Genomic DNA, 14,163 nt, shown 5'->3' on the forward strand with positions numbered 1-14,163 from the left:
TCATTCATACGTTCAGTATAAACAGTTGCAAGTTGCCAAATACGTTAATTCACAACATTTTCTCGTTATGTGGAAAGAAAACATAATTCAGCAGCATTATGTTTCCAGAAAAATGTTTTTGTGCCGTTTAGTTGTATAAGAACGTAATTTCCAGGAGACAGAGTTGTGTTATTTAAGGAGTTTGTATTTCTGGATAATAACTACACAGTGTGGTACTAATTAAAGGGAAAATATGAATTCATTATTAATTGATTATTGTAAACTTTATTGAACTGCATGTTCAGCTGACCTGCTGCATCACATTTCTTTAGTTTCTTCTCAGGAAACTTTGGATTTTATTTGTAAATTTTTGGGAGAATTCAGACGTGTAAATGAAAAAGGTAACATTTCACTTTTTACAGGTTTTTTAAAATTTTTTATTGGTCCCAAGCTTAAGCTTTACAGCACTTACTCATGTTGTTGTCTCCTGACTAGATCCCTGCTTGTGTTGTATCAGTCTCATATGTACGTCACTTTGGATAAAAGCGTCTGCTAAATGAAAAAATGTAAATGTAAAATGTAAGTTTTATACTGATTTCCTGGAAATTTTCAGAGTAGTTTGCAGGGATTTAATTTTTTAGGACATTTTACAGGATGGTGCAGTTTAGTACAAATTATAAGAAAAAAAATGAAAAAAGTGTTAATTAGGTTCCAAAACGATTGAGGTGAATCAAAAAAAGATTTACATGGTAACGCTACGACTCACCAAACATTCATCTCACAGTCTGACGATCTGCCTCAAACTGTTATTAAAGACGTCTCGCACAATGTGACGTTCAATAAACTTTCACCATTAAACAGTCTGAAGGAGCTTTTAGTAAATCAGCTGCTGAATACAAACAGATTTTACTGCTGTCTTAGTAAATCTGTCCCTGATAGTCTGCAGCCATGTGGTCTCCTACCAGCTCTCAGGTCTACAGAGACTCGCTGTTTATTTATATTTTTATTTAGAAGTTTTTAGGTTGGAGTGTAACTGACAGCAGCCAGTCTTCAGTCTTCTCTCTACAGCGCCGTGTCTTCATTTGATTACTTGTAAAAACACAGATGAAGCAAAACAAGAGAGACTTTGGGAAAAAAACTGAACGATTTGACAGAAACTTTAGTACGAAACCATAAAACCCAAAGCGACAAATATACATATAATGTAACAAACAGAACACAAATACTGGAAAACACACAAAAACTCCCCTACAGCCACACACACACACACACACACACACACACACACACTTGTTCTCTCAATGGATGCATACCAAAGATGTTAGCTGTTATTAAACAGCACAGCTCTCTGCCTCCATGTATATTTATGTACAAAGATTTTATCAAGGGAGCAACAGAGGAATTGATACAGTCATGAATATATTACACGTAGATGTGTGTTTGTGTGTATATTTCTATATCTGCGAGGACCATAACGGAGGTTTAGACCTTGAGAATATGAACAGTTTGGAAAGTGCAGATATGTTCAGAATGTGATGAAAAGAAAAACAGAGTATTTTGGAAAAAAATGTTTTTGAAAATTAAAAAGATTTTTGTAAAATGAAGACATAAAAAGAAAGACATATTTGGAAAGTCAAGACATTTTTGAGGACATTTCTTGAAAGTGGGAACATTTTTGAGTGCAGATAATTGACATTTTTAGAGACTGACAGACTATTTTGTAAAAAAAAATGAATAAATAATTTGAGGACACAAGAATTTAAACTGTAAAAATACTGAATAAAGCTGTTTCAGTGTTTCTCTGACGAGCACCGGACTTCCTGTGGGGGGGCTGTTAGCTGAGCTGCTGCTAACGTTTGCCCAACTTATTACTCAGATGATTTTAGCAACCTAAACACTCTCCACAGCTGTTTTTGGCCCCCAAAACACTGCTAAAGGCATCATTCAGCATATTGGCCCACTTGCCCCCTTTGTCAAAACTAACGCCAGGAATCTCGGCGTTATATTTGACCCTAAATTGAAATTTGAACACCATGTCAATAAAATGGTTCAATCCTGCTTTTTTCAACTTAGGAACATTGCAGAAATCAGACCATTACTGTCAGCTTCTGGCCTAGAGCATTTCATTCATGCCTTCGATTACTGTAACTCCCTTTTCACTTGCCTTAGCCGAGCTGACCTGTCACGTCTTCAGCTTGTACAAAATGCAGCAGCGAGGTTATTAACTAGAACCAGAGGGCCGCAAATCCCACATCACTTCTGTTTTAGCCTCACTGCATCGGCTGCCAGTGAAGTTCAGGATTGATTTCAGGATTCTTTTAATCACTTATAAGGTCTTACACGGTTTAGCTCCTGCATATATATCCAAGCTACTAAGCCTGTATACTAGCATGCGGTCATTTAGGTCTTCCAACCAACCAACCCTAACCCCCTAACCCCCTAACCCTAACCCCTTAACCCTAACCCTAACCCTAATCCTAACCGCCACCCAGACTTTGGAACAATCTCCTCACTTCCATCAGATCAGCTGAATCTTTTGACTGTTTCAAAAAAACACCTAAAAAACCTACTTTTTTAAGAATGCTTTTCTCATAACATTTGATAAATTCAAGTGTGTGCTCTGGGTGATGACTGTATGCTCGCTGTGTTCGTATGTGTGAGATGTCTGTATGTGTTCTTGAATGTGTCTTTCATGGTTTTTGTGTCCTATTTTATGTCAGTATAAAGCACTTTGTAACCTGTGTTAAAAAAGGTGATATATAAATAAAGTTTTACTTACTTACTTACTTACTCTGATAACTTAAGATCCAGATATATAGTTAAAAACGACCAAAATGTATCATGAAAATGTGGCTTAAAACTAAATAAAAGTCAATTTATAAAAGGTTTCACAACATCAATGTATTATCTTGTATGTGTGTAAGTTACTCTTTGGTAGATGCAATTAAGTACACAACTCAACAACATATATCTAACATAGGTCTAGTTGTTTTTAGACATTTTAATAATAGTTACATATTATGACCAGTTGTTCCAGTCAACAGGAATCACAGCTGGATGACCTGTAGGATCCAGATGTGAACGAGTTACTTTCAGGACTAAACTGAGTCTTGTTTTGGGTGTGGGGAGGTTGTGCTGCTGTGTGTTTCTGACCTGTGAGATGGGGTGGTTGACATAAATCCAACCAGTACTGGGGTTGATGTGCAGGTAAGCCGGCTTCTGATTGGACAGCGAGTAGGCGATGGCGGCGTTGCTCCCCTGGTCGTCATCGTGTGCTGCCGCTCGCAGGAAACTAGTTCCCACCGGAGTGTCCTCTCGCAGGAAGTCTAGGAGGGAAGAAAGATTGACTATCAGACAGAGGATGAAATACTACTGGTACAACTGGTACTACCGGTACTACTGGTACTCGTACTGCAGTACAGCTGGATTATTATAATGATTCTCTCATAATTCCAGCAGCCTCTGAAGCTCCAGACATACTGTGTCCTGATTGGTTTGTGCAAGTTTACTGATAATTTGTGAGAATCTGCAACTTAAACATCAGCTGATGATAAGAACCTTAATTTATTACCTGATCTTGAGAACCAGAAGAACATCTCTGTATAATAATCTAGTTAAAAGACCCTCATTACTTTATTTATTACGTTTGTACTAATAAGCATCATGTTTTTATGTGTTTGTTCAAATTAACACACAACAAATCTGGAGTCTAATTATAGATTTATGATTTTCATTTCAATCATAGAATAATTCTGCACATTGTGCAAAGAGTGTGAAGAGCAGTTTATCCAAGCTGGTGAATCTAACCAGTGGTACCACTACTACTGGAAATACCTCGACAGGTACTACTACTACTGGTACTACTGGAAATACTACTACTGCTACTGGTACTACTGAAAATACTACTACTGCTACTGGTAGCACTGTTATTGCTACTTGTACTATAACTACTTCTACTACTACTGCTACAACTTCAACTGCTTGTACTGACACTATATTGGCCCTATTAGCACTGGCAGTACCAGTACTACGACTACTACTACTGTACTGCCATTAAGTGTACTGCCCTTACTGATACTACATGTCAACTCTAGTCAATTTTATTAATAAAGCCCAAAATCACAAATCAGTTGACAATCTGTACATCCTCAAATCATAAAAGGAAAAACTCCCCAAAAAACCTTTAAGAGAGAAAAACTATTACTGCTGTTGGCATTCATGGTATGCTGGACTGGAGTGGAAGAACTTTGTAGTATTTGTTACCTGCTGAGAATCAATAATTAAACATAAATAGATAAATAAAATAATAAACAGTATTTAACTCATCAGTGTAATGTTGTATTTGAATATATATCAGATACGTGTGATGATCCTCAGACTGAAGCCTGTTTTCTGACTTTCATTAGACTGAACACAGTATAACATCATGTTCTGTGATGGTAAGCAGATATTATAATAATGGGAACGCGGCGTTGTGTCGTGTCAGCAGCGTGTCACCTCATTTTGTCATTTCTGGGTCTCACTCTGCAAAGTCAACGGATGCATTTTTTAAAAATTTGTGAATATGACCTCCAATCCTGCTGACGGTGATGCGTCAGCGCTGATCAGACAACAAAAAACAACAAGGAGCAGAGAGCAGCTCTGCGGCTGCATCTCCGGCATTACGTCAGTAATAATAACGACGTCCTTCTGGCAGCTTCACTGGATACGTTTCAACTGAATAATCACGTCTGATCCTGCAGAGTCGAATGTGTGTCACCGAGAAACAACCAAACAAATCAGTTTGGAGACATTATTTTATATCTTTATGTTTTAGGGTTAGAGGTTAGGGGTTACCCAATGTTTAGGTAACCATAACCCTAAAATTAGAACACAATCTCTTTTTTTTTACCAAAAGTTCTGAGTCTGAGGTTTTGTAAACACGACCAAACAAGCACAAGAAGAGCAAATATTAAATGTTTATATCCTGTAATATAAGATCATTGTGTGTATTGTTGTTGTTGTTGTTTTGTTGCTGGGACAGCAGCATAAGAAATGTGCGTATTTAATTTTATTTTAAATGTATTTTGCTCTCATAACATTGTTTGATTTGTTGTTGTTGTTTTTTTTTTAGGGTAAATAAAGAAAATGTCAAATGTAACTATGAATGATTTCACTGATGATGTTCAATGTTTTAATTTTAACTTTTGGGACTAAAATGTAAAAATTACAGTAAAAATTTTAGTCAAAATCAAACCATCTGTGTTGTGAGATGAAGAAGGTTGATTATGTTGTTGTGCTGTTATCACATTGATTACTTGATCAGAAACTGTTAATTGTAAAGTTTTTTGACAGTTTTTTGCTTTTGTTACAGTAACTTAAATATTTTTGGGGTTTTTTGCTTAAATAAAACAACTGATGATGTCATCATGAGCTCTGGAAATCTTTTCTTTGGCATTTTTCAGTGTTTCCTGATTTTTTTTTATAGACCAAAGATTAATCAATAAAATAATCTGTAGATTAATTAATAATGAAAATAATTATTAGTAACTGTCCAAAACTTTGAAATATTACATCAAATTTTCACATTTAAGACATTTGAACAAAAGAAATTTTTGCATTTTTGCTTGAAAATGATTGAAACGATTAGTTGCCAATTAACTTTCTATCAGTCCACTAATTGATTAATCGACTTATCTTTGCAGCTCTGCGTCAACAAACGTGTCAACCAAGAATAATTCTTCCTCTTGTATTTGAGGCAGATTAGACACTCGGATCATGTGACTGACAGACTGTCACATGCTTTATATTCAGTGGTATTTAAAGGGCAAGTTCACAATTTATCAAATCTGTCTGAAAACAAATGAAACCTGTTTTTCTTGCTGTAATTATTCCTCCTCTTCATACTGACCGTTACAATACAATACAAGCAAAAATGTATTTAAACATTTATCTGAAGATAATATGAGGTTTCATTTAAGTGTGTATCTGCCACATTTACAGACTTTTTAGCATCAAATTCCCTCTTTGTGTTTCCCTGTTGAGCTTCAGATAACTTCCATTGTAAGAGCATTATGAAGAGATGATTACAGCAAGAAAAACATGTTTCATAATTTCATCATAGGGAGCCTCCGAAGTCCCAAAAGATCATATTTTTTTTAAGATATGAATCTTGTTCGCTCCAGTTAATATAATAAAATATCTTTCAAGACTTCTGGGGCTGCGTACTGCTGTAAATATACAAATTATTATGCAAGATCTTATAAAGTTATTCACAATTTGGCATCAGAAGAACTTATTGAGTTGGATCGATCGAGATTTTTCAGATTTTCCTTACGTGTGTGTTGATCAAAAATCATCCGAAATATTAATTCTACGTTGATGAAAACAAGGCTAAGCAGCAGTGTTTTGCAGCTCGCTACTTGTGTTTGTGCAGGAAACTCCCCGACGCAGCCTGTAAATGAATGCATGTCCCAGAAACATTTCAATCTGCCTGTTGAATAGTTAATGAGCCACTCTGTGTGTTTCCCTAATCTGACGAGGAGATCTTCTGACAGGACGCTTATCAAAACACATATTTGCACACGTAGTAAACAAACACCGACCCGCTGGGGGGGGGAAACGGCGGCAAATATTTCATCAGCCTTAAGAGCTTTCCAGGATTACAAGGCTTTCGGATTGATAGACGCTTTCACCTGTTTTCTCCTCCTTCACGAGGGTTCGGTGACGTACGGTAAGAGGACAGCGTGGGCGCGCAGATGTTAGCGTGGGCGACTCCGGAGGGAAAGAAACCTTTTAACCCAGAGTGTGTCGCAGTCTTGTTTCACACTGTGAGATACACAACATGAAAAAAAATCCAGCTGATGAGAAGCTGAGCGTCGGTAGAAAACATCCCCGAGTGAGACGGATCGGTTCTCAACACTGACGGAAACAAGTACAAGTATTAGCAATAGCTGTAGTAGCAGCAGGAGAGATAGTAATACTACAGATAGTAGTAGTAGTAGTAGTAGTAGGAGGAGGAGCAGTGGTGGCAACAGTAATTGTAGCAGTATTAATAGTAGTAGAAAATGAAGTAGCAGGAGTAGTATCAGTAGCAGCAATAATAGCAGTAGTGGTAAAGGTATCAGTAGTATCAGTAGAAGTAATTGTAGTATAATAGCAGCAGGTGTAAAACTAGTAGTAGTAGCAGTATTTATAGAAGTACCAGCAGTAGTAGTAAGTAGTAATATTGCAGTAATAGTGGCTTCAGGAGACACACTGGTACTACTAATAACTTTAGCAGTAGCAGAAGTACCAGCAGTAGTAACTGTAGCAGTAGCAGATACTCACACTGGTAGTTGTAGTAATACTGCAGTATTTGTAGTACTATTAGCAGTGGCAGATACTCACACTGGTAGTAATACTGCAGTATTTGTAGTACTATTCGCAGTATCAGGTACTCACACTGGTAGTTGTAGTAATACTACAGTATTTGCAGTACTATTCGTAGTATCAGGTACTCACACTGGTAGTTGTAGTAATACTACAGTACTTGTAGTACTATTCGCAGTATCAGGTACTCACACTGGTAGCGGCTGTTTTCAAACTTGGGGTCGTTGTCGTTCTGGTCGGCGATCAGGACGGTGATCTGACAGATGCCGATCAGCGGCTCTTCGGCCTGATCGGTGGCCGTCACCGACAGCGTGAACTCTCTCTGACGCTCCCGGTCGAAACTCACCGCCGTGGTGATCACACCTGAGGGACACAAGGATCATGTTACCATGGATACGGTCACACCTGACATTTCTCTACCTGACTGAAACAGATGTTTACTGTAAAACGAGACCGATTAAGAAAATGTTCCAGATGTTCTTTAAGCCTCTTTCAAGTGCTGCAAGTTACAGGTGAGGAAACAGTAATTAATGACGCCAATTAAGGCTGCAACTAACGATTATTTTCATTACTGTTTAGTTTTGTTTATTTTTTTGATATTTATCCATAAAATATCAGACAGTAGTGATATATTTTCCGAGAGTCCAAGGTTAATGTGTTCTTCAAATGTCTTGTTTTGGTTGAACAACAGTCTGAAACCCAAAGATATAAAGATAAAACAAAGAAAAGCTCATCACTGTAATTTATACAATTTAATTGTCACTACAAATAAGAAGAAGGTTCATATGTAAAATCAGTCACATGTGAGGCGGGAAGTTCGGTTTTGATATGAGTTACATAATTTCCATTTTCCCTGAAACATTTAGCCTAATAAATTATTTCCAGCGTTCAAGAGACACTCTGATCATATTCTGGGTTGTTTAATAATGAATTCACGATCAGAATATCAATAAATACAGACGTAAATACTGAATAAATGATATAAACGCATTCTGCCAGTAGAAATGGCTCCACAGTATAAACACAGACTGAAGGTTTTTATTCATGTGCAGGTGTTTGTTGAACAGGTAACATGATGTCAGTGATAACTGTGAACCTTTATTAGTATTAACACAAACCCAAAGTCTCTACAGCTGTTAAAGCCGCCGTCATCAGAGACGGACGTCGCTTAACGAGACGCTTCAGAGGAAAAGACGTCTCATGTCTCTAAATACATATTTCTTCGTTTCCTTTATGGATGTATTACAAGAGCTGGATATCGGACTAAAAATGGCGCCCATTCAGTCCTCTAGCCTGGCACATACGCCAAACAAAGTTTCTAGCTTCAGCGCTGGCCCCGCCCACGAGTTCCCGCTCAGCCCATATGGGCCCATAGCCCATATATTGTGATGATATCACGGCTTTTTAAATTGCTTTTCTCGGCTCGAGGAAAGTTTTACAAACATAAAACCTCCATGAATCAAAAGTTCATTATAGAAAGAGTCATAATTGTTTGCAGTTCGAGGTGTCAACAGTTTTACAGGCGTCTCTTTTACAATGGCGGTCTACGGGGGAAAATGCTTTTGGGGCTGCAGGGGGATTCTTCGCTGCAATACCGCGAGTGACCACCAGGAAACACTGGCTGCAAGGCTGCAAGGCTGAGCGGCGGCGCCCTATCCAACTCTTATATACCAGATAATGTATCTCAGGAGACTTCCTGGTTAAATAAAATAAAAATCTGGAAAATGACTTAAACGATTAATGGATCATCGAGATCATTTTAATGTATTTTTAAATCAGCTTTTCATATTTTGAGCGTCACAAAGGAACCCACCAGTGTCAGGATCAATGTCAAACCCAGACGACACTCCGTCTCTGTGCATGATGCCGTATTTGACGTCTCCGTTGACGCCCATGTCGTCGTCATGGGCCTGAACGCGCAGCACGAACGTCCCTGGCGGCTGGTTCTCCAACACGGCGGCGTTCAGACTGTAGTTCTGACACTGAGAGAGAGAATCAGAATAATGAGTTTGGACCAGAGCGAGTATAAAATAAACTAATTGGAACCTTTTTGTTGTTGGGAATAAAAAACAAACTGGACGGCTTCAGTCACCTCCTGGAAGACGGGTTTGTTGTTGTTGATGTCGTTGATTCCTACGATGACCTGGGCGGAGCTGCTGAGCGGGTACGGACCGCCGGACGCGTTGTCGTCTGTGGCGGTGATGTTGAGGACGTACTTCGGTCCCCTCAGTCTGGGAGGCGGACTGCGCCGGAGCTTGATGATGCCTAAACACACAGAAATATACAATCAATGTCCACTTTATCAGGTTCACCTGCACAATCTGATACAACAGCTTTACTTTACAGACTTATACAATTCAGGTTTTATTCTGTTGATTCTACTTTATGTTTATTATTGAGGTCGTAGTGGGAGGTGGTTTTATACTGGAGTAAAATAACATATAAAAGCTGTTTCTAAAACCCTTTTTCAGACATAAAATATGTAACATCATCTCTTCTGTTAAAGTGATGAATTTTTGTCTTTTATGTAAAGGTTCTCATGCAACCCACTGATATATTTTTCTAACTTAGTTTTTTGTAATCCTCAAGGTTCCCAACTCGAAATATTTGTCCCAGGGGTCCGTTTGGCGGCCATCTTGGATTTCTGGCAGAAATTTAAAATTGACAACTTTTGAACAAGACATCATAGATAGCAAGATTTTGAGTGTAAATTATAGACTTTTTTCTTATTTTTCAAGTTTTAATATACTAAACTTGATTAAATCACTACAATAACCATCTCAATCAATTATTAATTATAATTAATTGCCAAAATTATATAGAAGAATGGGGTCATTTGTCCATGTATGATGTCTGGTTCAAAAGTTATGTCAGTTTTCAATTTCTGCCAGAAATCCAAGATGGCTGCCAAATGGACCCATGGGACAATATTTCGAGTTGGGAACATGAAAATTTGTTTACTAGACACCTTGAGGGTGCAGGGGAACCCCCCCCCCCCCCCATCCTACTAGACTATCATTCAGACCAGTTTGTGACTCAGAGATGAGCATCAGTTCCTCTAAAAGAGAAGATAAACTGTACTTATTGTCCTCTTGGGGAAATCTTTCTTGGGCTCAGCGTCACTGCATCACAAAACATTTGTCTCCAAAATAAACTTTACATAAACTCAGTGAGCACTTTATTAATAACACCTGTACATCTAATGCAACATCTCTGCCATAAACTCTTCTTTTACAAAGCGTGTCAGAAAGGTGATAATCCTATAATTTCTAATATTTTGTCCACCCCGTTAACATACATGAGGAACACTTTTCAATATAATCTACTCCAGTTCACCACCAGCAGCTCCCAGTATGACCCCAGTAATAAACATCAAGTAGAATTAACATATATAAGCTTCATAAATGTAGAGTTTATGGCAGTATGTTGTATTGGATGCATTAGATTGCTAATAAAGTGCATAAAGTACAATCATTCATACATAAAAAAACAACCAAAAAACAAACCAGTGAGACCAGTGAAATCAATAAAAACCACTACAGCTTATAATCAACTATGCTGTGTTTGAAAAACCCAGAAGGTCGTTTCAAAACACTTAATATTTTTCTGAAGGTATTTCCAGAATCCCTGAAGATGTTTCTAACCTTGGATGAGAAAATATTTGATCTGCTGGATGCATAAAAATTTCCCCCCCGCTGCACCTCAGCTTCCTAATCAAAACAAAGATGGCAGCCGAGCAGCTACCTGGACGGTCTGTAAGGATCCTGAAATACATCCAGAATAAAGATAAGTGCTGATGGAGCGACAGCAGGGAGTTAAAATGTTGTGATCGGGAGGAAGAAGGATGTTTTCTGTTCTCTCTGATATTAAAACATATGTTGCTGTTGAAGCTTTAATAAATGAACGAATCCGCTGATACGTTTTCACATCAGTTTCATCATTTAATGTTATCAGAGAGCGAAACTCTGCAGCCTGGTTTTATAAAGTCCCACATGTACACGCGTGTTGAAGTTTCATTGCTGTTAGCTCACATGCTGTATGTAAAGCATATTCATTTATTCATCCACGCGGTTACACGGATAGAAATGTAAAATATAAGGAGGAAAAACGTGTTTTTAACATCTGCTGCTCAAGTTTTTATAGACGGATCTGATCACAGAGGTTCATAGTTTATTAAAGATTGAGATATTAAACAATTATTACACTGATCCTGAAACGGCAGAAGGAGACACATTCATCTCTCTGCATGTTTGACTTTTATGTTCATCAGCTCACACTTGTGTTAAAAAAATGAAATGAAATTCACAAAGTGCTTCACAGGAACAAGAGTTGAAAATAAGATCATAAAAACATACAAAGAGTAAAAACATATACCACAAGTTATATAATTATAAAAAAAATTACACATCACACACACCAATCAGATGACTCAAGAGGAGACAAAAGCCAATTTAAAAAGATGAGTCTTCAATAGTTTGTTCAAAGCTTCTATAGAGACTGCTGACTGTATATAAACAGGAAGAGAGTCCCATAATGTTGGAGCCACAAATGCAAAAGCACGATCACCTTTAGTTTTCAGCGGCGAGTGAGGGACGGCCAGCAGGTCCTGGTTGGACGACCTGAGTGACCTACTGGCGACATGGGGATGGATAAGATCCATGCACGCAAAACCTCCTATCTGCAGAATGTTCTGACTGGCGGATGATGATGAGAACAAGGAAGGTTTTGCTCATATTCAGTCTGTCTGCAGGATAATCCTGCCCTTCGGCGTGACAGAAAAGTCACAAAACAAAACAAAAACACAGCGCAGAGTCTCTGGATGTGTAGAGAGGCTGCAGCACGAATCACTGAACATTCATCTCCAGCAGACGAGGAAGCAAATACACTGAATTTAAGGAATTCTACAATGTAGTAACTATTACATTTACTACATCTTTTTACCTGAAAACAAACTTAGTTTTATTTTTAATTTAATTTTAATCATTAACTTAATTTAGAGCATCGTTTTGTAGAACCTCTTCCAACTTGCACCAAGTGCAAAAGCTCCTATCTGCACTTTGCGATGCATTAATATCTATAACACATAATAATATAGTCCAAAAACAGTGTATTACGTATGGGGTATCCTTAACAAATAGCATCCTGCAAGAAAACAAGTTTTTTTTAGTTTTCTCAAAAAAGTGCATTTTTCAGATGGGAGGTTTTGCTCTTCGGCCGTCGAGATGTAAAAGTAAGAACCTTAAAATGAATAAAACAGATGAACCGTCAGTGCAAAGAAGTTAAAACAGGAGAGATGTGAGTCGTCCTGCTGGTTTACAGTCTTGCAGCTGCAGTTTGTAACCGGTTCACAGATGCTTTGCTGAGACAAACGGTCCAAACGGGATGATATGAACGCATGGACGATCATTTCTAGTTCCGGTTGTGAGACGATGGACTTCAGTTATTTCGTAGATGGAAAAAACATGTACAGGTCAATGATTTAAATGCATAACCTGGTCAAATATGACACCAAGATTTCTAGAGTTTGAGCTAACAGCTAACACTTGGGAGCTATACTGTCAATTAAGTGATATAGATGAAGTTTTCTTATTATTATTCTTATAAGACGAGTTAAATAACCATCAGATTATGTTTATAAATGTGTTGGACAAACTGTTTCCAGCTTCAGTGAGTATAAATACCGACCGACACGCTGAGCTTAAACACTCTGTGATGCTCTGTAGGTCTTTTTTTTCCCCCCTGCGTTAAATATCAGCCTGCATTATTCCAACTCAGGCCCTAAAACAAATGTCATATTATTTTTTTTTTCTGCGCTAACAATCACTTCCCTCCATTAACATAACAGAGCAGCGGAGCAAACAAACAAACAAATAAGCAGCTTTGGTAGCAACATGAATAGAGACACGGAGGCTGGGAGGGAGCGAACACATCTACATGAAAATACTTCACAACGCTTTGAAGTGACAAAGCAGAACAGCCGAGCAAGCCAAAGGCCATCTGCTGCCTGCGTGTGTGTGTGTGTGTGTGTGTGTGTGTGTGTGTGACACAGAAAGAGTCTTAATATATCATTTATGTGCAAATGTTCATGTTTATATCTGTTTGTGCGTGTCTGTGTGTGTGTGTGTGTGTGTGTGTGTGTGTGTGTGTGGCAGAGCAGTGAAGCAGTGCATGCTGGGTGATAAGGTGACACACAGAGGCTTAGAAAGACAAGCACACACACTCACACACACACACACACACCAACACACACACACATATGCAAAGATAAACATGCAAAACATGACTGCACATCACACTGCTGAACATTAAGTTTATCTTCAAAAAGTCTGTCTCTCTAACACACACACACACACACACACATGCACACACGCACACACACACACACACACACACACACACACACACACACATGCGCACACACACACACACACACGCACACACATTTAAATGATTCAACCGTGTCAACCAGAAACACTGAACAGTTTGTGTGTGTGAGCTGTAGCGATTATAATTTTGTATGTATTCATGTTTTTTTTTTATTTATGTGTGTATTTTTGAGCGTGTGTGTGTGTGTGTGTTTGTGTGTGTGTGTGTGTGTGTGTGTGTGTGTGTTTCAGCAGGTTCACCGGCCTTGTTAATGCTACCAAGCTTTATCCCCAAGTACTTGTTACCACAGCAACAACTGATTTACTGCGTGTGTGTGTGTGTGTAAAAGTTGTCGTACGCATGTTTTTATGCTAATGCAGCTAACAAACAACATGCTATCACCGTCCGCTGGAGCCGAACATCGACTCACTTTATAAACTGAAGGATTCAGTTACACATGAACTTGTT

The 14,163-nt window shown here is 38.3% G+C and overlaps 1 protein-coding gene across 1 annotated transcript in view; it reads right to left on the reverse strand.

The window, feature by feature from the left end:
* si:dkey-22o22.2 (neural-cadherin) overlaps positions 1 to 14,163 on the reverse strand; it is a 161,124-nt gene that overhangs the window by 64,780 nt on the left and 82,181 nt on the right. The window contains exons 8-11 of the mRNA XM_044357993.1: positions 9,422 to 9,594; positions 9,143 to 9,311; positions 7,522 to 7,692; positions 3,133 to 3,305 (exon numbers count right to left, since the gene is read on the reverse strand). Coding sequence (XP_044213928.1) covers positions 3,133 to 3,305; positions 7,522 to 7,692; positions 9,143 to 9,311; positions 9,422 to 9,594 — 686 coding nt within the window. The remainder of the gene's footprint in view (positions 1 to 3,132; positions 3,306 to 7,521; positions 7,693 to 9,142; positions 9,312 to 9,421; positions 9,595 to 14,163) is intronic.

The sequence above is a fragment of the Thunnus albacares genome, chromosome 8 (genome assembly GCF_914725855.1).
Source record: "Thunnus albacares chromosome 8, fThuAlb1.1, whole genome shotgun sequence".
Classification (NCBI taxonomy): domain Eukaryota; kingdom Metazoa; phylum Chordata; class Actinopteri; order Scombriformes; family Scombridae; genus Thunnus; species Thunnus albacares.